Here is a 25,044-nt window from a genome sequence, read left to right on the forward strand (position 1 = left end):
TCGACCATGGCTGAGGTCGACAACCGGCCAAAAGGAAGAAGAAGAAAAGGAAAGAGAAGAATAAAGAAGAGAAAATAAAAAAAAATTATACTTGATTCTAGGAATTGTTCTAGAGAATAAAATATAACTTTTTTTCTCGCTTCTTGATTATGTTCTAAATCTATTTCTAAAAATAAAAAAAAAAATTTTGTTCGAGAATAAAAAAATTTATCAAGCAGATTACTATTCTTTTTTTTGTTTGTTTTTGAAAAAAAAAAATAGAATCAATTGTTTCCGGGAGTGAGTATCAAGAATAAATAATGTATCATATTCCACAAAAGTAAGAACTATAGCTCAAATCGAGTGTTTCGAATGACTTGGTGGAATTCTGTGCAAACTGGTTTCCAATCATAAGGTGTAGGATTGGTGAAGCAGCCGAAGAGATTTTCCAGTTTAGCAATAGTGAAGCTAGTGCGAAAAATGGTTACTTGCAGCTGAAGGAAGCCGGTCGAGCTTGGCTACTGGTAGCAGTTCAGCATTGAGAACGAAAAACAGTAATACCCATTTGGACGATGAGCTGCTAAAGGTTACCGTTTATGATGGATGACCCTGAATAGATTATGTATAAGGACCGCATTCAAAGCCGGAGATGAGCATTACTGGAGGCTCCTACTATAACTACTAAAAGAATTTTGCGTCGGGAATCAACAGCAGCAAAAGATTACTCCAGCTGCTGAATCTCGGGATCTTTGTGGATTCTTGAGTCAGTTTGGTGTTTCGCCCAACCGATGAGGCTGTGAACTCAGCCATTATGGCTAAGAAACACAGGAGGCCTATTAGTAGAAATGGAATTCTAACTAGAAGATGATCTCATGTCTTGAGGCAACGTCCTGAAACACAGCGACATTATCCATGGAGTTAAGAGTAGATGAGCAACATCATCTTTGTCAAGAACCCCATCAACACTGTATTTTCTAACTTGAAAATGATGTCTAGATACTCAGTTTAATCTGTTGAAGAGATGCGCTCGGAGAAATAATCTGGGTTCATCAAGTTTTAGAATCTCATATGCTTCTTCCAGAATAGACTAAAGTTCTACTTCATTAAGCGAGAATTTCAGCTGTTTTCTTCACAGTGGTTGTGCTTGGATGGAAATTGGAGACACCACTTGTGATCTCCATTTCTCCAATTTCATATCAAAGTAGTGACTGATTCCAGTCTTACGACGCCAGCAAGAATTATCTTCCAATTGTGTGAACTCCTAAAATTCAAAAGCTTTAAGATGTTTAGCTTCATTCATTATGCACTTCATGTCGCTTCAGTGTCATGTGCAAATCTCAGAACTCAAATTCTCTCGCCTGGCGTAGTACCTAGAGGTGTTTCTGTTCTTAAAAGTAGTGAATTGCTTCGTGGTCATCAGCATGCTGACTGCAATCTTCTGTGATATCTCAAACCATTCAGAAATTGACGCACACTAAAAGCATGGTTAACGGAACATGTAAAAAGGAAAATACACAAAGCATTCTGCAACACGGGTAGCAATTACAGGAAATTCAGACCGCAAAGATACTTGCAGATTATCCACAACAGTGGATAACACACATAATAATCATATAATATCAGTAAGAAATCTTTAATTTTCTTGTATCGCACATGAACAAGAAAGAAACATGATATCATACTTCTCTCGGGATTGTTTGGGAAGCGACATATCATGGAGATTGCGATCTTGTCGTGGTACTGCACACCTTGAAGAAGGAATCTCCAACCAAAGATAGGCTAATATAAAAAGCTCTCCTATTACATTCGAACAGAGTAGAACAGCCAAGCCAACATTCTTATTATCCAACAGGAAATGTTCACCACCCCGCACTTGCAAGAATATGAGCAAAGGTTATAAAGATGAGTTTGTCGCCAGATTAAGCAACGGCAAACAAGCACTAAGCAAGTATGCAAAACGCACCCCTGCAAACACTTGTTATTTGAATCTCCAAGCTGAAAGAGAAAAAAGAGGCGTGCCCTTCCACCCCATAATCAGGCATTTTCCATTCATGCCAAGCGTGCAAGAACTTCCACTTGGAAATTTCTTTGCCATCAAATCTGCTTGATATAGTGATGCCATGCCCAAATCTACCTCGACCATTCCAAACCGACTGAAGAAAGCCCTCCAGACATCAATTTTTACGCTCCGGATAGACCTTTCCTCTCCTTCATCAGCCAGTGTGGTCCTAATTGCTTGGCCAAAGTACATAGATTCGAGGAATGTTCTGTTCTCATCAGCTCGTTCCATACACTCTTTAAGACAGTCAAAGTACGCACTATAGAAGAAAAGCACTTCGGCAAACCGATTTGAGAAATCTGGTGAGTTGTGGTTTGAATCTACTTCAACAACCACCATCACACATGGGTTTAACTTTTTAATCACTTTCATGATGGACTCAAGCCTCTCGGGCTGAGAAATCATCGTTTTAAGGAGGAACTGTGCATAGACGACAATGGATTCGTCCTCGTCCAGATAAAAAAGATCTTCCTTGGGTTCTAGCATGTCCTGCAACAAGATTATTTTGAAAGAAAAGGCACATTGAACAGTCGAGCGGAAGTCTCCAACCTTTTACCTGTGTCCTCGATCACTTGCTGCGAATGAGTACTATTGCTGTTATCTTCAACAACTCAAGGGAGTGTTCACGTTGAGCCACGAGGGCTTGCATTAGGACAGTCCATTGGATGCCGCTCCGTATTCCGAAGTCAAGCACATGAACTTTCTTAGCGCCAGCCACGTTCTCCACGATGGTCTGTATTGCGGAGAATTGCTGGATCTGAGAGAACGGGACTAGTTGGTGATATGCGATGATAGGAGGGCTCGGCCTCATGCTTTCTTCTTCGACATCGAGGGTCATCCTCTTTCCCAGGCCCTTTATACTGATTCTCCCCGTTTTCCGATCAATCTTCTCCCTAAGTGCTTCAGAAAAATAGTACACGACCCGTTCCACCGGATTTCCTGTGCTGCAGCACAACTCATCACACTGGTCAAGCCAGGCGCTTGCCGCATTAAACTGCTGACATCCCACTTTGTCAGCAGCAGCTAGGAGGATCTCAGCAAGTCGCACGTTCCTTATCTTATCTTCCGATAAGCAAGAGAAGTATCCTGGCAACGCAAGATCATCACCTGCCCCAGAAGATGACTGGATATATTTGGCGCTAGCAATCCTCATGGTTTCAGAAGTTGACAGCTCTGCCTTTCTGTGCTCAGTGTGTGGCTCGAGTACCCCATCCCTGGCCGTTCGTTTAAATTTGCATCCATCATTCCTCAGAAGTTCGAGCGATGATATAGAAATCTGGAATGGCTTGTCCTTCCTAGCCTCATCGATATCTTGCAACTTGGTTGACATTCTAGCGAACTTATTGATTTCGTCTAGACAAGTTTGGACTGGCAGAGAGGGAGCATCACATCGCAGATTATCGAGGCGCCCATAATCCGAAAAAGATTGTTGTAGCTGCTCTTGCTGCTGATTCTCTGAAAAGAGAGCTTGCTTCCTTGTCAAGTCACTGTGATGAATTCCATAGACGGAAAAAGAGCTGATGTCCCCAGACTCTCCCCAATCCTCGGCTTTGGAAAAAGGGACTTGCAATCCTTCTCCTGCGATGATTCTTCCATAGCTTCGGCTTGATGAACTCAATCTGTCCTCGACTCCAGAAAAGCTGTATTCTGCAGAATCAGACGCTGAACTTGCCATCTAAAACTGCAAACTTTGCTCACGGTTTGTCATCCCCATTGTACCTGTGACATTATATTGATATTTGTACACAATGCATAGTGTTGTGAACTCCTACACAACAAGAAGCCACAAGAGTATTGATTTTATACGTCAAGATTCCCTTTGAGATGTCTTTTATTTAGGGAGAAAAAAAATCCTTGGAAGATTCTCAGTTAAGAAGAACTGTTTCATTAGCCTGGACTTTGACATTATCGAGACAACCTGCATAGTAGGCGATAGATTTTAACAGTGTGGTTTTAGCACCGTGAAATTTTATGGGACCATAATCAACTATCGAAGACCTAAGCTGATAGGTAGAGCGACACTACATGATCATAAGGTTTACTGAGCCTCAGACAAGTGAGATGAGATAATTTAACACCCATTTCATGTGCGAACCAGACTGAGAACTGCACATGGAATTGGCGAATGAGGGCCTCCTATCTGAAATTTTCTTGTGGATAAAAACCTAGTTTCGATATCGTGTTGGAATGTCCGACCTAAATTCTTCACCTGATTTGGCTCATTGAAACTCCATCCATAAATAATGTGTGACACTTTAACACGCACGGTGACAATTATGTATTCTGTGAATCTTGAAATAATGGTTTTTGCTCCTAACACGCATTTCCGTGAAGAAATTGGGGGCGAGAAATAGTTTGACGAGCAGTCTTCATTTGGTAAAATAAATGAGATTAACTGAGTAAAAGTCAGGGAGTGGGAACTTACATTTTTTGGAAAAATTTGAATCAGCTATGACAACAACTCAGACACGCTTTGCCAATGGATAAAACCAGGCAAAACATGAAGATAAAAACCAGGCAAAATATAGGACATGATTATAGCTAGGTGAGTATTATAATTAGTTCTAGAGGCCGCTCTTTTTATCAATAAGTTGGCCTAATAGACATCCATTATGTTCCAATGCTTCAAGTCTCTGGACTAATTTTTAATCCCATATGGTGTGATCTTCTAGAGTCTGCTGTGATATCATGCAGATTTTGTGTGGCTCAGCGGGTTAGACCACTGCTGTAATGTACAGTTCAGATCACGATGTGTTTGAGGGCCAAACTCAATCAAGGTCATGAACCAAAGAATCGATAATCGACTTGCATTCCATGATGATGCGATGGCCATTTGCGTCTTGCAGACATTAAACTAACTAGTCCTTCCTTGTGTACAAGCCGAACGTCAGGAACCGCAACAACAGGAAGAGACAAAACATCTTGAAGGACTGGAAATGCTGACCCGAATTGCAATACCTTAACATTTGTCCTGCAAGGTTTTCCTGCCGGAGTTTCGGATGAATGTTCCTTAAACAATTCAGTAAGGAATCTTTGTGAGAACAAGCCTTGCCGAATTCAAGCCACAATAGTAATATTCACCCCTTAATTGCTAAGTCAATGCTAATTAGTTCTCTAACTTGAGAAAATATTTCCAACTTGGATAATACATTTTTGGGATCTAAAAGAATAAGGGATCTAAGAATAAACCAACAGGAAAAGGACAGATGGCTCACGGAGCTTAATTTTCTCCAAAATCGCAAGGACTTTCGTATACTTCTCTTCGTCGGTTCCTCGGACATTACCCCAACAGGACGGCCAAACCCAACCTAGATTCGATATTGGTAAAAACAAAAGTGACTTCGGTTTAGCCTGAGATCGAATGTGTCGATCAATAGTTGGATCGTCTCAAATGAGCATGATCACTTTCTCTTCATCGCTTCCTTGGACATTGCCCTGACAGGACGGCCATTTTTGACATTTGAATCAATGTCGGTAAAGACAAATGTGACTTCGGTTTAGCCGGAGATTGGATGTGTGGATCAATAGTTGGATTATCTCAAACAGGTACCTTGGCCGTCTCTCTCTCTCTCTCTCTCTCTCTCTCTCTCTCTCAAGGCAAGGCTAGGCCAGACAAAATGCTTGTTTTCGTTATGAGATACTATTTATAATCACATGATAGAAACTTACTAAGAAAACTTTGTACAAGCTCTCCCCACGTTCTGACTGGGAGTGATGCGTATATTTATAAGCCATTCATCACAGGTTTGGTCTCCAATAAAAGGAAAAAAAAGAGAGCAAAACACTCCCCTCCTTATACTGAAGAAAGATATTGTGACTAGAGAATCGCCCAAGAGGTTTGATATGAGAGATTGGAGTGGTGTTAGATCCACTGTGGACATAAGGCCAAGGGTTCACGGTACCTTTACCTTGAAACTTACCCAAGCACATAAATAAAATGTAAATTATGAAATTATTGACAGGCTCCAAATCACGAGATGGTAGAATTTCAAATATATAATAAGGCCTATTCAAGTATAGCCCGTCAAAATAAATGCCCAGTTTATGCTGAGCTAAGAAATTTCCCTCCCGCTACTATTTTTACTAGGAAAAAGTGCTTTGTATTTACATCTCTTTTTGACCTTTCAAAACTATATGTTTCACTCTCTCTATCTTCAACAACATTCCATACTGTATTTTAAAAATTTCAACGAAACCCAGATTTTTGTTGTCTATATAGCTTACATAGTTTATTATATGGTTTCTTTAAAAATTCACAAGAAAAGAAAATGTTTTTTTTTTTTTTTTTGTCTTCACAAGAATATTTTATTTAAAAGCCAAATTTAAAGTACTTTTTTTTTTATCACACCGATATAAATTTGGAGATTTTGATGACACAACAAAAATTGATATATTCATGAGACGATAAGCAAAATTTAGGATTTTTAGCGACATAATAGAAAATTTAAAATTTTGATGCTAGAGTGAGCATGGTTTAGGCTCTGCTTGTTTTATAGAAAATGAATCATTTGAATAATATTTTCCTAAAAATAATATCTTATATTGCTTGAAATAATTAGTAATTAAAAAGTGTCTTCATTATCGATAATAGTTCATGCCTAAACATTTTCATGGACAATGAAAATATATTTTGGTCATTTACTTTTGTAAACGATACAAAAATTATTTTTTGAAAAATATTTTTCAAATAATTTATTTTCCACAGAACCTTATAATTTTTACTAGCAATTGATGATCGGCTCATACTTTTTTCTCAATACCAGCTCTTAAGTTAGCCCAACCAATGCAAAGGAAAATATCATCATTCTCACAATCCAAATCAGCACTCACGTGTAATCGACACAACCCTCTAGATTTGAGTTCGGAGTTGGTCGGGAAAGATCCAGTCAGGATTGTCAACGGCGAGCCTTGGTGGAGGACAAGTATGACCTGGAGATTTTCCGATTTAGCAATGGTAAAACTAGAGAGGAAACGGTTTCTTAGGACTGAAGGAAGCCGATTGGACTTGGCATCTGATAGCAGTAGGGGCACTTAGCTGCTAAAGATTACTATTGTTGTTAAGTGAAAACCCTAGACAGATTCTATGAAACTAGGTGTTTGTGAAATATAAATTAAGCAGATAAATTACAATATTTGACCGGGTCAAAAGTGTGGCTGTCTACACTCAGTTTAATTGTCAAAGAGCTGTGCTTGAAGAAATTATCTGGGTTAATTAAGGTTTAGAATCTCATATGCCTATTTTGGAGTTGGATGGGAATTGGTGATACCACTTAAGATTCCATTTCAGATCAAAGCATGACTCATTTCAGTCTCACTATGCTAGCAAGAACTGTCTTCCAATTGGGTGGATTCCTTAAATTTAGAAGCTTTAAGATGTTTCGCTTGATATATGATACACTTCATTCGCCTCCGAGTCATGTGCAGAGCTCAGAATTCAAATTCTCTTGCCTGCCGGAGTGCCTAGAGGTGTTTCTATTCTTTAAAGAAGTGAATTGCTTCACGATCAGCATGCTAAGTTTTGTTCCTTACCAAGTCATGATCTTTTCCCTCATCTTGATGGATCTTGATAACTAATTTGCTTGAGCCTGATTACCAAATAGTCAGTGCGGTATCTTCGGCATCGTTGATGATATTTTGGAGTGCTTTCACCCATTATTTCCTACTCTACACACACACAAAAACACACATGCCACCGTCGGTGCATGCACATATTCAGGGAGTCAATGCGAACGAATGGAATTTGGCAGGAAGTCGAATCATAAGAACTAGTGTTAAAAAGAGTAAGTGGAACACTCATAGGTACTGTAATGAATATGCAGATGCTTCTAAAGGAAATCGTTGCATTCTTGATCCGAAAAATTAAATTCTTCTTTTGGTAAGAACTACCTTGATTCGTGACAGTTTGGGTTCATCAACTCTATCCTTGGTTACATCTAAATTCGATGTGCATCCTGGTGATCGAGTGTGCAGTAAAGGCAAAAGAAGAAACAAAGACAGACGACTGAAAGCCTAATTTTTTCCATGATAATGTACACAAAGAGCTTATGGAAAACTCTCTCTTCTGTGATATGTCAAATCCTTCAGAAATTGACCCACACTAAAAGCATGATCAATGCAACATTTAAAATGCAAATTCACAGCGATCTGCAACACAGGTAAGAATAAGTAGAACTCAGACAAGGAAGATCCCCCTCACATTAGTCATACTATAGTAGATAACACACATCATAGTAATATATATCAGTAAAAGATTTAACATTTCTGGTATCACACACGAACAAGAAAGAAACATGATATCATACTTCTCTTGGGATTGTTTGCAAAGTGACATATCATGGAGCTTGCAATCTTGTCATGATACTGCAGAACTCGAGGAAGGAATCTCATAACCAAAGGTACACTAACAAAATAAGCTCTCTTGTCACATTTCAGCAGAGTAAAAACAGCCTCAGAACATTCTGGTCTTATAACGAGATATGTTCCTGTTGGAAATTGGTGATTCATTTTCAACAAAGTCTAGAAACCACTAGCCTAATGGAGAAGAAATGAGTCGGCAACATTGCACGTCCATGCAATAAAAAATGAAGAGTCCAAGTTGAACTTGAAGACTCTGTGAAGAAGCATCAAAGAAAAACCTAGAATAAGCTAGAGAAATCTACGTGCATGGGAAACACGTGAAGAAGCCACAAGCTGATCAAGAAAAGGAAGGGGCACACATTAAAATAATATTAATGCTGCTGCTGGAGTTTTCAAGAGAAGAACAGGAAGCAACCTTCAACTTACTAACTTGAACGTGAAGCAAAAGTGCAGCCCACAATTGTTGACTCTTAACCATGAAGAAAGAAGGATCAAGAGTACATGGGCAGCAAGTGTACTTGGAGAAGAAGGAAATTAGCTGTCTAGGGCGGTGACTAAGTCGGTTGTAATTGCCTATAAATAGGCTTGTACTTGATCATTTGGGAGTGTGCGAAGGGGAAACCCTCCACCTTGTGAGAGGTCCACCTTGTGTGGGAAAACCCTCCATCATGACTATCTCCATCAAACTATTTCCTTTAATTAATGAAACTATTTTCCCTCATATTCATGTTTTTTATTCTTGAACTATTATATTTTGTCCCTTGTCCATCTTTCATAAATTATACCATACACTTGCACACATCACAAACCAAGAACTATAACTAATACACACACGCTTCCGCAAAATCCAACAGTTCCCTATCCAACACTTGGAAGAATATGATCAAACGTTATAAGAAGAGTTTGCAACTGGATTAAGTTATGGCAAAAAGGTATGGAGCAAGTATGTGATCATGCTACTATAAACACTTGTTATTTGAATTGCCATGCAGAAAGAGAATGAATAGGCGTGCCCTTCCACCCAATAATCAGGCATTTTCCATTCATTTCAAGCGTGCAAGAACTTCCACAAGGAAATTTCTTTACCATCAAATTTGCTTGATATAGCGATGCCGTGCCCAAATCTACCTCGACCATTCCAAACCGACTGAAGAATGCTCTCCAGACATCGATTTTTATGTTCCGAATATTCCTTTCCTCTCCTTCAGCTGCCAGTATGGTCCTAATCCCTTGGCCCGAGTACACAGATTCGAGAACTGTTCTGTTCTCATCATCTCGCTCCGTACACTCTTCAAGACAATCGAAGTATGCACTGTAGTAGAAAAGCACTTCAGGGAACCGATGTGTGAAAGCTGGTGAGTTGTGGTTTGACTCGACTTCGGTGACCATCATCACACATGGGTTTAGCTTTTTAATCACTTTCATGACAGACTCGAGCCTCTCAGGCTGAGGAATCATCGTTTTAAGGAGGAACCGAGCATAGACGACAATGAATTCTTCCTTGTCCAGATCAAAAAGATCCTCCTTGAGTTCGAGCATGTCCTGCAACATGATTATTTTGAAAGAAAACGGTACGTGGAACAGTCGAGCGAAAGTCTCCAGCCTTTTACCTGTGTCCTCAATCGCTTGCTGGGAACAAGTACCTATGGCTGTTATCTTCAACAGCTCTAGGGAGCATTCACGTCGATTCATGAGGGCTTGCATTAGGACCGTCCACTGGACGCCACTCCATATCCCAAAGTCAACCACATGAACTTTCTTAGCCTCCGCCACGTTCTCCATGATGGTCTGTATTGCGGAGAATTGCTGTATCTGAGAGAACGGGACTAGTTGGTGACTCAACATGATAGGAGGGCTTGGCCTCATGATGTCTTCATCTAGATCAAGGTTCATCTTCTTTCCCAGGCCCTTTATGCTGATTCTTCCCGTTTCCCGATCAATCTTCTCTCTAAGGGCTTCAGAAATATAGTACACTACCCGTTCTACCGGATTACCTGTGTTGCAGCATAACTCATCACACTGGTTGAGCAATTTGCTCGCTGCATCGAACTGCTGACATCCCACTTTCTCAGCAGCACCTAGGAGGATCTCAGCAAGTTGTACGTTCCTTACCTCGTCTTCTGATGAGCAAGAGAAATGATAATCATAAGGATGGCCAGGCAGCACAAGATCAACGGCTGCCACAGAAGATGACTGGATAAATTTGGCGCTAGCAATCCTCATGGTTTCGGAAGCAGACAGCTCGGCCTTGTTGTTCTCAGTGTTTGGATTGAGTACCCCATCTCCGCTCAGCCGTCGCAACCTGCTTCCACAGTTCTTCAGAAGCTCGAGTGATGTTAAAGGAAACTGGAACGGCTTGTCCTTCCTGGCCTCAATGATATCTTGCAGCTCAGTAGAGATTCTGCTGAACTTTGCGATCTCATCTAGACTAGTCTGGATAGGGGGAGAGGCAATATCGTATTGCAGATTATCAAGGAGCCCATAATCTGATAACAATTGTTGTAGCTGCTCTTGCCGTTGATACTCGGAAAAAGGAGCTTGCTTCTTCATCATGTCACTGCCATGAAATCTGTAATCTGAAAAGGAGCTGATGTCCTGGGACTCTTCCCAATCTTCCGCTTCTGAAAAAAGGATTTGCATTCTTTCTTCTTCGACACCTCCATAGCTTCGGTTCGAAGGACTCAACTTGTCCTTGACTCCGTAAAAACTGTGTTCTGCAGAAGCAAACGGTGAACTTGCCATCTAAAACCGCAAATATTGCTCACAGTTTGTTATGCGGAATGTACCCCTGATATGATGCTGAATAAATACACGATACAAGTGGCGTGTAGTCCTACGTAACAAGAAGCACGACAGTGCTAAGGTTTCACTCAAGGTTCCCTTTGAGATGTCCTTTATTTTAAGAAAAATAACCTTCAGAAAATGATTCTTGCAGAAAAAAAAAACAAAAAAAAAAATGAACAAATATGATTTCTCTCCTATAACTCACTTTAATCTTTAAGTTATTTTATCTGATAGAGGATTCAATACAACTTTCGTTGTTATGGGGAAAGAGAGTACCAGACCCTATCTTTCAATAAAACAACTTTCATGGAAGGGGAAGGTGAGGGTTGTTATGGGGATAAAGTGGGTTGCGACTACCAGACCCTATCTTTAGAGTAGGGATAGAGTAGAAAAAAAAAAAAAAAAAAAAAATTAGGTGTAATAAGTGAGTACAATCATTAGATGGATTTAATGCGTGCCTTCCCTTGAAGCACGTTATATCTTCATGAGATTAGCAAAGTTGCAACTTCTTTGTTGCTACTTAAATTAATATTAACCTATTGATTAATAATATCAATAAGTGCATTCAATAAGCTCGTTGTAACTTCATAACAGTTGTGACTTTTCAGTCTTTTATCTTTTAGTCTTCCATCGGTTTTCAGCATGTAAGTAATTATTAAGCCAACAATTTATAATAGCTTGTGGGCCATAATCATTCTTACATAAACTATTCACGCAGATACTCTGTCGAATGATCATTTGTCTTGCAAACGTTAAACTAGTCATTGTGTATTAGCCGAACGCCATGAATTGCCAAACCAGGAAGAGACAAAACATCTCGAAGGACTGAAATGCTGAATTGCAATATCTTAGCGATTGTCCTGCAAGCTTATACTGCCGGAAATCAGATTAATGTTCCTTAAACTATTCCGTAAGGAATTTTCCTGAGAACAAGCCTTGCCGAACTGAAGCCACAACAATGATCTTCACGCCTCAAATCTAATTTTTTCTCAGCACCTCTTGAGTCACAACTAGTGAAGATTCATTGAAGTCTTGATGAGGAATAAGGTCGAGCTTAACTCAGAAGTGAGTCTAAAAGCCAGGAAGCCAGTAGCCCAAAGATGTTGACTTTTTCATTTGGTGGTTCTAATGGATCGAGTCAATCAACATCCACGCATATAATTCACTCCTTAGCTGCTAAGTCGAGAAAACATTTCCAACTAGGCTAAAATCACGCAAGAGATGACAAACATGGTAAAATCGATGTACTTTTCTTTTCGTTCTACAAGAATAAAGGGACCTGAGAAGAAAGCAAGAGGTAAAGGACAGATAGCTCCTGGAGCACTTAACATTGTCCGAAGTTTTGCAGAAAGTGAGCTGAAGGAATTGCATATGCGACTTTTGTCTTATTCTCTTCGTCGCTTCCATGGACATTGCCCCGTCAGGACACCAAAATCAACGCAGATTCGATGGTGGTAAAGACAAACGCGACTTCGGTTTAGCCCAAGACTGAATGTGTGGATCGATAGGAGGATTGTCTCAAAGGGGCAAGGTCACTTTCCTTGGCGGTCTTTCTCCCTCAAGGCAAAGGCAAGACCAGACAAGATGCTTGTTTTCATTTTGAGATGCTACTTAAATCACACGATAGAAACTTACACGCACATGCTCTTCCCCCCGTTGTTTTGGCTGGGAATCGTGGGAGATAAAAGCACTGAGAATAATGGAAATAATGGAGTTGGATGGACTGTACCAACCCCCTTAATGTGTGTAGATGAATCATTAGCTAGGGTAACAATAGATGATGATGGAGTAAGAGAGGAAAATATACCTGAAAGACTTGACATGTGATTGGAGCCCTTGAATCAATGATCCAAGGGTGAGTAGCAACTAAAAGGCATGCAGTAGTATTATCTATTTGTACCAGCGCAGCAGTGGAAGAAGAAAGCCGTGAAATTTGCAAACTGTTGTTGTTGCCCCGATCTCCCATGTAATTTGTAGCAAAATTTCTGAATGTGACTAAGTTTGTCAAAGTAATTACATGTCCAAATAGCCCCTAAGCTATCAATAGAAATGTGAGACTTTCCATAAAAATATTGTTGGCCTTGGCCTCTCCCTGTTCTTGTGCCTTGGCCACCACCATGGCTATCATGATCATTATGTCCTCCTCACTCCTATCAGCACCACTTTTTTGAGATTGACACATAAGAGTTAAACTATCTATACCATTGACGTGGTGTCTTGAGAAGAAAAATGAGAAACTCGAAGAACTTGAGCAAATGTATTTGTGAGTGGTGCAATAGCCTCTCTTTCAAGACTCTAAGATCTAATAGTTTCATAGTTTGGACTTAGACCTCTTAGGAATCCATTATAGCCAATTGTTCTCTCTAGAGTTACATTTGCTAGACATTGATTGAAATAGGGAGAAAAGCATTCATTTCCTCAGACATCCTCTTAAAATCAGCAAATTATTATGTAATGAAATGCCCCTTCCTTTCAAATCGGTAAAACTCATGCGATAGCTCATAATCCATGAAAGGTTAATTTGGCGATAATACAATACCCCTAAATACTCTCATGGTTCTTTGATTGTTTCAAAGTGAGTTACTAGATCAACTATATTACTCTCCATAGAGTTCAATATTTGACAAGGAATACGTGAATCAACAATATCTCAAGTTGCGTCATCATTAGGTTAAGGCCAAGTCAAGTATATATGTTGGTTTCTACTTGTTAAAGTTAGCTTCACAATTCTCTTCCATTGTTGAAAGTTGGCACTAAGCTCAAGCTTCTTAGCGGTAATTTGACTAGAAGAAGTGGAAATCACTTTAGTCTTCTCAGGATTACACATTCGCCAATAATAATAATAAAAAATATCATGGTTATGACGCCCAGACCCGAGCACGCACACATCCCTCGGTGGTCAACTACAATGCGACATCCCATGATGCATCGCCGACCCAATTAATTTATGCACATGCGGAAGTGAACTAATAATCTCCGGATAACAAACATACACTTGGGATAGTAGAAGTAGGATAGCTAATTAACACAAAACATATTTTATAAACATACCAAGTTAGCCCTACAAAGTTATGTACAAAAGGTCTAGACCCAAAAAGGAGTGACTAAGCTAACTCTACCTTGGACCCTACCTACTTGGGATTTGGGTATTGTCACGACCTCTTTTTTCCGTTCGGGGGAAAAGGAAGAAGGTTTAGGGGTATTTGCCTAAAGAGGCGGACCAATGGCCCTAAATTAGACACGGAGCTCTCCCAAGCCCATACCTCGCGCGACGTTGGATTTTTTTTTTTTTTAGTTCTTAACAACCTAAATATTTTTAGGAGTCGCCACTAGCCTATTGGGGTCGGCTAGAAACCAATCGAGACACGGGAGTGTTGTCACGATTCCTACGCAACCAGAGATTTCTAGGAACGGGGACTTGTTTACGCTAATGTTTCTATTAACGCCCTTGCGGTACCACTAACTTAAAAGGTTGTTCATCTAAATGGCCACACAATCTTGATTACCAATTATAATCTTTATAAAACCGCTAAGCGTCCATGCAAATGTTTTTGTAGGTTTGTTTTCCTTAATGTCTAAACTAATCCTAACATAATTTAGAAGATAAATTTAAACTCAAATTAATGAAAAGCGGTGCGCAAGTAAATATTTAAGAAATTGAAATGACTTGAAAGTAATGCGGAAAAAAGAAAGACCCGATACAAGTCGGGCAAATAATATTACATGGCCTTGTTATCACGCCCCGGGACGGGACCCCGTGAGCGAAATGGAAATATAAATATGCATGAAATTACTCTAGATGCATGAAATAACTCTAAATAATTTTAATCTACACAAAATAGATTATTTACAAAAATGGTTATAAAATACCAAAATATCATTAAATTAAGAAAATGACCTTTTAAAAAAGAAAACTTTCCTAGATGTCATTTTTGCCTTAATTTGATGTCATCCATCATTTTTATAATTTTTTTTGAAATTTTCATTTTTTATTATTTTATTATTTTTATTTAAAATTAATTCCCTAAACCAATATATGCCGATTTACACTAATTTAGGACTACCCAGCACATGAATATAACAAGAACCAAGCTCAAATCGACCGTTTCAAGATCGAAACTTGGTTTGCGCATTTCGTCAAACATTTGGCGTGCATCAAATCATCCCAAACCAGCTTCCTCGGGCCATGTTTGCGGCCTTCAATCTCAACGCATGAGCAATATTATGTGGAACTAAAACATCAAGGTTAAACTATCACATGCAAGGAGTAAGATTAGATAGAAATCACAGCTTAAAACACACGAAAACCAAGCTGGAATCGGCCTCAAATATGTGGGTTGAGCTGATTTTGAAATCTGGGTTTGAACCAAAGTCAAGTAAACAGGTTGCATGCCCATATTCAAGCCTCAACACTCATCGTATACGAGATCTAAAGGAAACATTACTTGATCCGAGTAAAAGTAGGTAACATGATCTTTCAAATGCAATAAACATCACAGAGAATGACCCACCGAACAACATCAAAACGACCTCTCCAAGAAGCACACATGCAACACTCTTGACACTTAGAAAAATTTCAACCTCAGAAATCAGTTTTCCGGGCTGGTTTCCCTCTTGATTTTAATGATCAAAACATACTCAAAATCGAAAATACGTACATCTAGGATGCTTACCTTACTTCCTAGTTTCCTTTTCAAGTGGTTCTTGGCCAAGGAAACCGAGAAATTGTCCTCTGGAAGCACGTGGAAGTTGGCTTCTTCAACTGGAAATGAGATCTGCAGAAAAGAAGAACTGACGACGAAGGTTTTTGTTGACCTCTAAAATTAGACTTTAAGACGTCTTTTGTTAGAAAAATTGACACCAACCCAAACTATATGTATTGTAGCTTGGGTTAGAAGTCAATATTTTTCTCATTTGTTTCTCAACTTTCTCAAAAACACTGCCTTTTTCCCACTCGTGACCAACTGGGCTCAACACTTACAAAAATTTTCAGTGTTTCCTGGCCCGCCTAGAGGGTGTTTTTCGGGGGGATTTAGGAGGCCTTCCCGATCTCCATTTAGGACGTGCGACCTATGGATGGAAAGATATTTGAGTGAAGTTTCACTCTCTAGTTGAAGGTTTTGGCTAATTTTGGCCGAAGGGTTGTGAAAATCTCACTTTTCTCTCAAAAGGTTGATCTGGAATTTTCTGGGTTTCTCCTCTGGAGTTGCTTCTGAGGGCCCCTTTGGGGGACGATTCCGAGCTCTCTCCTCTCCCTCTCGTCTCCTCTCTCTCATCCCCTGAAAGACCTTGCTTTAGTGATATTATCCCCCGAATTAAGGGATTTTTAGTCAGCCTTTTGTCCACCTACCAAGCCTATCAACAGGGCTACTTCACCTACTCTTCAGACTTAGCCAATTTTTTAAGTTCTGCAGCTGTTGAGTGTGCGGACTTTGCTGCGAATTTCCGGTGTTGTCAGAAGCTTATCCCTGGCCAATTTTCGTCCACTTGCACTGCTATATACGGTCTTCCATCACGTGCAAAGATCGGGCTGGTTGGGCAGCTGAGGAGGATATGGTGGGGCCACCAAATTGCTTACTCAGCAACTCCGGATTAAGACCAACTCGTGGACTGAGTTTTGGCTGCTGATTTGAGTGCTTTAATCCACTATTTGGCCGCGGTTTCTGATCAATTAGCAACCTCATGTATAGTAGCTTAAGATCTTGACCATTTTTCGCAATTGTGCCCACCCAATTTTGCAAAAAAAGACCCTCAAAGTTGGCCATTTTCTTATCCGAAAATACCAAATTCAATACAAATGTGGTCTTTTTGGCTCAATTTGATTGATTCTACTTGGCCAAATTCAATTTCAACTTAATTGATGACCAAGATGATGATTTAAGGGCTCAGGCGCAAATTTTACAAAATTTGCGAATTGGTCCTCGACTTTTGGAAATTGCATTTTGGCCCCAACTTGTCATTTGGATTCCAATCTGACCTCCTAGGCTTGGCTAGTCACATTTAGATCGTTGGCCCCAACTTGCTCTCTTTTTTTTTTTTTTTTTTTTTTTTCGATTTCTTTTTTTTTTTTTTTTAAAATTATTATTATTATTTTTTATAGGAAAAACATCTTTCATTTAAAACACGATATTAAACACCTAGATAATCTATATGCTGGAATGAAATATTTTTGGGCAAAAATTAGGTGTCAACAGGTATACCATGACACCGTTAGAGATGTTGATGTCTAATGGGTCTGCTACCTCTACTGTGGGCTCTTCAACCTAGTGTCCTTGGTTCACCTCGATATTAGCCAAAATATTGGTGTCCACGATAGGGTCGAGTACCTCCACATACTCATCATTGATGGCAGGCCCATCGAAACCATCCAAGGGGCCCTCCAGAATCCTGTTAGGCTCGTGACGGAACTACGCTTTGAATCGATGAGATACTAACTGAGGTAGGCCCTCATCGACCCAAATGGTGATAACAACGAGCTCACGGGTCTAGTTGGTCCTGTGGATAGGGAGTGTGGTACGCTAGGTCTCCGCCTCTCGTGGCCACCCAAAATGAATGTGGCGCATCTCCATCTAAGGACTTGTAAAATTATAAACCACGATGGGGTGAGATAAAGTCTCAGCGAGTCTACATCTTAAACCCTGATTAGGACGATAATTCACCTAGAGGCAGCCTAACATGCAACATATAGGACTTACCTGGCCTCCATACCTTCCTGCACGTTAGTACATCTCATATATCATATATAAATGCAGCAAGCGTAAGTCATTAATTGGAACACCTTAGATCATATATCAATTAATCACACGTGTCTCGATTATAAGGCTAAATTGTTATGATACGTCTCATTCCGTGTCACAAAATTCCGTCCCATAATCAGGCGAGGCTATCTCAATCATTCAAGTGTGTTCCAATTCATTACGACCCAACAGTCATGGCCAACTCATCAGCTGGCAGCCATCTAGTATAACTGGGCGTCGTCCCGCTTTGTTAGGCAAGGCGATGTCTACATTTAGACGGTATTCCCAAATGAGCATCGATTCAATATTCACTGCGACTGACATCCGTTAACGTTGGGCATTCTTGAAGGAGCATCGTCTCCCCGCCTTTCATTAGGTGACGAGTTCCGATAGCGATCACACGCACATTTATGCTCGGCCAAGAACATTGTGCTTTGCACTCAAATACTTCAATTTCAAATAATGGACTTGGAACATTTTCTTCGTATTAAAAATATTCAGTAAAATAATTGTGTGTGGTCACACCGTTAAATCGATTTACAAAACGTAATACTTTCCCATTTAAAAATTTCACAATTTTATATAGTACTTAAAACGTTTTCGGTGCAAAAAATCGACACCTTATATATTTCTAATTAAATACAAAAAAATCATATTTTTGAAATAATAATTAAAAATCATCACCAAGCACCCAATTACATAATTGATGTGATATCCTGATTTTCAATCATGCTTTCAATTAAATGAAATGGGTTTTTCATCGACACGCTTATAGTCTTTTTCTCCGAGTTGATTACTCACGAGATAACTAATCTATCGGGTGTAACTATTAAGGTATATAAATGCAATTGGTTTGAGAATTCGATCATAAATTAATTATTCGATCGTGCTAATCTATAAGGGTCAATAAGGCACTATCAAAATCGATTAGAGACTAGAGATATGTCGATTCAACAGAGGCATGTGATTAAAGTGTGGGTAATTTCACCGATTGCAAAATTCTTGTCGAACGGCATTAAACCGATTTTTCTATCGTTTCTGTTCTCTGTGCCCGTATTTGAAATCTTGAGATTTTTATGACAACCGAGAGTCGCCTATGAGTGAAAGATGCATAATGTGGATAAAAAATAATCGACCATGGGTCAAATGCATTAAAAATTCCTAAAAACTACTAGGTGGGTTGGGTAATGCTAAAATCACATTTGGTTGAAATTAACCACGAAATTGAACTCGATTTTAGAAATTGAAAGTTCTGTCATGTCACGATTTATTTTAGGAACGTCAACTCATCATTCAAATAATTTTTGGCGAGTCTAGATTTTTGTCGAAAATTCAAATTTGGGCGATTTTGGACTGAGAAATTCATAGGGCTGTTTTTGTGTAAATTTTTAGCCATCAAGTTGAAGGAATTGGCGAGGAAAATTGTGGAATTGAGCGTAGACTTCCTCCTTGGCATTTTTGCCATTGAATTGGATGAAATTTGAGTGGAATTGAATGGAATTGAAGAGTAAATGAGTGAAATTTGTAGCCATGGGGGGACTGCAAAATTTCAACAATATCCTTGGTTTGTGGAGGAAGATTTGGAGGGATAAGAGTTACTGGGTTATGGTTGAAGGCTATGGGGCCTTATACTTGAGTGTTGTAGATATTTAGAGAAGACTTTTGTAGCTTGTTGTTCCCCCTCTAGCTGCAGCTCATTCTTAATCTTCTTCCTTGCCTCAATTCCCTCCATTGTTACTGTTTTAGAACCCAAGAACTAGCAGAGATCAAGCTAAGACCAGTCGGCCACTGCTAGGCCCCTTCGCTGCCGTCCAAGCCGCGCGCGAGCCGCTCGAGCCTGCTTGCCATCCCACTTGCCTGCGTAACTCCAACCCGCCTCAAGCCGTCCTCATTTGCGCCCTGGCCGCTCGTCGTTGTTCGCCTGACCGTCCCCATTGCGTTCTCGAGTCGCCATTGCAGCCGTTCACTGTCCCCAGTCGTTGTCGTCGTCGCTTGGCCCCGCCAACCTGTCCTAGCCCCTCGGTCCGGCCCTTTCCAGCTAGCTACAGAGTTGAAACTCATAGTTGGGCCATGAGCTTCGTGGCCCGTTTCCGGCCATTTCTAGACCTCTCTTGGTGTCGTCATAGGCTTGAGTCTCGCTTGCCTTCGGGTCGCTGTTGCCGTGAAGTCATCGGCTCGCAAATCTGGTGAGTTTACTTGTTAAACTCTTTAGGGAGTTAATTATACTTAGGAGAGGTTTATGTTAGATTAAGATTGGATTAGATGGTTAGATTAGTGTAATTAGTGGTTTAGTTGGTTAATTATGCTAATTATGTGGTTATATTAGTTTGATTAAGGGTTAATTAGATTGTGTGATTTATCTAGCTTAGTATGTTTTTTAATTAGGTCTAATTTGGTGATTAGATTATTGTATTTGGCTTAATTAGGCATTTATCTAATTATTCTGCATTTATTTAATTATTTTCGTAATTAATTTAATTATTTAATATTTTTCGAAATTTATACTGGGATAGCCGGTCGTTAGAATTTCGTGTTGATTGCCATGGTGTGATTAGTTTATACAATTGAGTGTTAGATTGTGCAATTGAATGATGATTGTGCTTTTTGATTTATTATTTTGAAAATATGAAATTTTGGTATTTAACTAGAAAATACTGGGTGTCGGGTTTTAACACAAAAAATGTTTTTAAGTACTATATTAATTAGTGGGATTTTTAAAATGAAGGGTATCACTTATTTTGATTCAATCTGACTGTGTACCCACATACTATTATTTTACCGAGTGTTTTTAATATGAAGAAAATATGTCAAGCATATTATTTTTAATTGAGGAATTTGAGTGCAAAGTACAATGATTGGATGGTCATGTGATGGTTATGAGAACCCGTCGCGAGTATTTACGCCGGACGATACTCCTATATGGAATGCCATTGTCAACGGATGCCAGTTGTAGTAGAGGTTGGGCCAATACTCCTTCGGGAATGCCGTCTTGAGGTAAACGTTGCCATGCTCGATGGGGCAAGACGATGCCCGGCTATGTTGGAAGACCGTTGAACGTCGAGTAGGCTGTGCTTGTGGGGTCGTAATCAATTGGAACACATGAATGAGTGTTTTAGCCGCGCCTGATTATGGAATGAAATTGTGTGGTATGGAATGAGATGTGTCATAATGATTTTGTCTTATAATCGGGACCCTTGTGATTGCTTGGTTTAAAAGTGAGATGTTCCAATTGATGAGTGCATTTACTATATGCATCTGTTATATGAACTGTATTGATGTGCATGAAGGTGCTGAGGCGACGTGAGTGTTCTGTGATGTATGATTAGACTGCCTCTAGGCGTATTACCTTCCTAATCGGGGTTTAGAGCGTGAACTCGCTGAGACATTGTTTCACCCCGTTGTGGGTTTCATCTTTTTACAGGTCCTTAGATGGAAGTACGTCCAGTTCGTTTTGGGCAGCTGCGAGGGTATAGCGAGCAAAGTACCTTCTTCCCTGTCCTCGGGAGTCCTTGGACCTGTGAGCTTGTCATGACTACGATCTTGGTCGATGATGGCCTACCTCAATGAGTACCCCATCAATTCAGGGCGTGCTTTTGTTACGGGCCTAATGGGGAATGGGAAGGTCCCATGGATGGTTTCGACGGATCCGCCGTTGAGGTTGAGGGTGGGGAGGTACTTAACCCTGTCATGCACGCCGATGTTTTAGCTGATATTGCGGTAGACCAGTTGCCTGAGGATGAGCAGGAGCCTGACGTTGAGGAAGTAGCTGATCCACTAGACATCGATATTCCTAACGGTGTCATAGTGGACCTGGATCCTAAGTAGGATGGTCCGGGGTAGGGTCAGCTAGGTAGTTTTTTTTATTTTTTTGGGCCTTGACTTTTGTATATAACCTTGTAGGGCTGACCTGTTTGTTTATAAAGTGTGTTTGGTTTGATTTGATTGTCCTACTTTTTTATCCCATGTTTGGTTGTTGTTTGTGGATTGCTTATTTTGCTTTCGCTTGTATATGAATCGATTGGGTCGCGGGAACGTCGCAATTTAGTCGACCATCAAGGAATGCGCGCGCGCTTAAGGTTCGGAGCATGACAATTTAGTAATCAATTGCACAAATTAACACAACCACGATGATCAACATAAAATTATGACAACCGGTTATCTCGGTATAATTTACGCTAAATAATAATTAATTAAATAAATTACATGTAATTAAATAAATTACATTTAATTAAATAAATTACATTTAATTAAATAAATTGCATTTAATTAAATAAATTGCATTTAGTTAAATAAATTGCAAATTATTTTAATTAAACCCTTAATTAGTCTACATATTCTAATCTAACCACTTAATTGAATTAATTAAATTAATCTAACAAATCTAGCTACATAAACCTACTAAGCTAACTAATTAGCTAGCCTAACTAAATAATCTAACTAACTAATTAAGCTAACTAAATTACACTAATTTTAATTAAGACTAACTAATCCCCTAATCCTCACTTAATCTAAACTAATCCAACTAAGTGTAATTAACCCCATAATTAGATATTAGGATGCTAACTCATCGGATGAGTGAAATAACGGGTCTACGACAACAGTGATGCGACGGCGACCAAGACTTGGGCTTACGGCGACTCCAAAGGAGGCTTGGAAAGGGTTGAAAACAACCTTGCAGCTCACGGCTTGGAGCTGGAAGACCAATTTTGCTTGCTGGACTTGGTTCGGTCTTGGAGGGTTGTTGGTCACGGCTAGGCTCGGTTGGACATGGAGACGGCACGGCCAGGGGTGGCTAGAGGTAGTGATAGCGGAACAGGTCAATGGCGGCAGTAAGCTGGCAAGCTAGCGGTCGAGCAAAGCTGGTGGTAGCCGGTCGAGCAAGGGCTGGTGTTAAGCTTGGATGGGGATAGGCGGGCGAGGAATGGCAAGACACTACAGCAGGCGGCTAGGTGGGGTTAGGGCAGCAACTAGATGGCTAGCTAGCTCTAAGTTGCAGCAAGGAAATGGAGGATGAGGAAGGCGAAGTGAAGAAGAAAGCATAAACTCTTTTATAGGGGGCTGGTCAAGCAAAAGGAAGGAGGAGGGGGAACAAGAGAGGACAAGGGTTTTGAAAGTCTTCAAGCTAGCCAATGAGGTTGCAGTAGAAATATCTCCCACTTGAGTGCTACAATCCCAAAGTCTTTTGCCCTTTCTATCAAGGCTTCCTTCACAAGCCAATTTCCCTTCAAATTCTCTACAAACAAAGGCAAATTGAAGGCCAAATGTAGCCAGCCAGCAGCCCCTACGAATTTCTTGGTTTTCTTCTTCAATTCTCCACTAAACAACTTTAATTTGATGGCCAAAATTGCTGAGGAGGTTGCCCATACCAATTTTCACAATTTCATTCACAAACTAGTTCACTTTGAAGGCTAAAAAGTCATTTAATTTTGCCCATCCGAATTTCCTTGGAGACCTTAAAAATAAATCGTGACACGCTCAAACTTTCGATTCTCGAAATTGAGTTCAATTTTGTGGTTAAAATTAACCGGATGCGATTTTAGCATGGCTTAACCTACCAGGTAACTTTCAGGGATTTTATTGCGTTTGGCTTATGGTTGATAATTTTCAATCAACGTTTGTATATCTTTGACTCGTTGGTGACTCTTAATTGTCGTAAAAATCTCAAGGTTTCAATTACGAGTATCGGGTACAAAATCGACAGAAAAATTGGTTTAGTGCTGTTACATGAATTTTGCAATCAGGTGGAATTACCCATAATTTAATTATGTGCTTTTATAGAATCGACATATCTTTTGTCTCTAATTGATTATAACGATGCCATATCGATCCTTACCAATTATCACAGTCGAGTAGTCGATTTCTAATCGAATTCTCAAGTTTGTCACGTTTATATCCCTTAACGACTTCATCTAATAGATTAGTTATCTTGTGAGTGATCAGCTCAGAGAAAAATGACCATAGACGCGTCGATGAAAAGCCCATTTCATATAATCGGTACAAGATCGAAAATTCAGGATGTCATAACAGTATTTTCCTTCAAGTAACTTGACCTCAACAGTTCAATAATTCAACACAATTGAAAAATAACACATCAATAAATCACTTCATACTAATAACATAACAACATTGTCACAACATTGGCAATGGATCGAACCAATAGCATCCTCTGCCATCCCAAAGTTTTTCATAGGATGAGGAGCTCGATCGGTGTCAAATTGTGGTTGGTCAACACCTGAACTAGGATGAACGAGATTACATGACATTGGACAATGCGAGATCTGAGTTGGATGATGCTAGACGATGTAAGTGGTTTGATTTTTTTTTTTTAAAGAAATTTCGACGATGGTGGGTGACTGTTCTAATATCATGTGGAGAATAATAGCGAGGAAGAGAGCAATTCAGTATATTTTCAATGTCAATAGAAAAGAATACATATAGCCTATTTATAGGTTTGAATAGATGATGATATAAGGAAATTAGATTGGACATGAAACCAAAATAGTTACGGAAAATAAAAAGAAATACCCCAAATATCTTTAACACATGCCATGATGATGCAACGTAAAGGAAGCAAGCGGACAAATGACGTATGCACCGACCAAAAAAAAAAAGAAGAAAGAAAAACAAATGTGTACCCGGTACACATAAATAAAAGAACACCATTCTCGTGACATCGCCGACAATAACATCGGGGAGAATTACCAAAAAAGTCATAAACCTATTGCAATCGTGCAAATTCAGTCATAAATTTTTATTTTGACCAATTTAGTTTTAAACCTTTTACAATTGAGTCAATTCAGTCCATTTGACCAAATTTGGTCGGCTGGTGCTGACCTGTAAGCCGGCCGAGGACGGTGGGCTAGCGAACACGATGTGGCATTTTTTAAAATTTTTTAATATATATTTTATAATTTTTATTTTTATTTTAGAATTTTTATTTTTATTTTAGAATTTTTTTCTTTTTTTTTCTTAGCTTCTTCTTCCTTTGGTCGGCTGGCACCGGCCAAAGGCGAGGGCCGGCGAGGTTAGCCTCATCGGCCATTGGTGAGGCTTGCCTCCGTTAGCCACCGGTGAAGGCGAGCCTCGCCTAGCGACGGCGAGGCCATTGTCACCAAATTTGGCGACCTC

General features: G+C 39.7%; 2 protein-coding genes across 2 annotated transcripts; both read right to left on the reverse strand.

Annotated features, from left to right (window-relative positions):
• Positions 1–1,957: 1,957 nt before the first annotated feature.
• LOC104452156 (DELLA protein GAI1) lies at positions 1,958–3,713 on the reverse strand. The gene is made up of 2 exons (XM_039316239.1): positions 2,628–3,713; positions 1,958–2,527 (listed from the first exon to the last, which is right to left on the reverse strand). Exons 1-2 carry the CDS (start codon positions 3,711–3,713, stop codon positions 1,958–1,960), a joined length of 1,656 nt encoding a protein of 551 aa, XP_039172173.1.
• A 5,612-nt stretch (positions 3,714–9,325) lies between these two features.
• LOC104452166 (DELLA protein RGL1) lies at positions 9,326–11,137 on the reverse strand. The gene has a single exon (XM_010066679.3). It carries the CDS (start codon positions 11,135–11,137, stop codon positions 9,368–9,370), a length of 1,770 nt encoding a protein of 589 aa, XP_010064981.3. The 3' UTR covers positions 9,326–9,367.
• Between the last annotated feature and the right edge of the window lie 13,907 nt (positions 11,138–25,044).

The sequence above is a fragment of the Eucalyptus grandis genome, chromosome 1 (genome assembly GCF_016545825.1).
Source record: "Eucalyptus grandis isolate ANBG69807.140 chromosome 1, ASM1654582v1, whole genome shotgun sequence".
Lineage (NCBI taxonomy): Eukaryota > Viridiplantae > Streptophyta > Magnoliopsida > Myrtales > Myrtaceae > Eucalyptus > Eucalyptus grandis.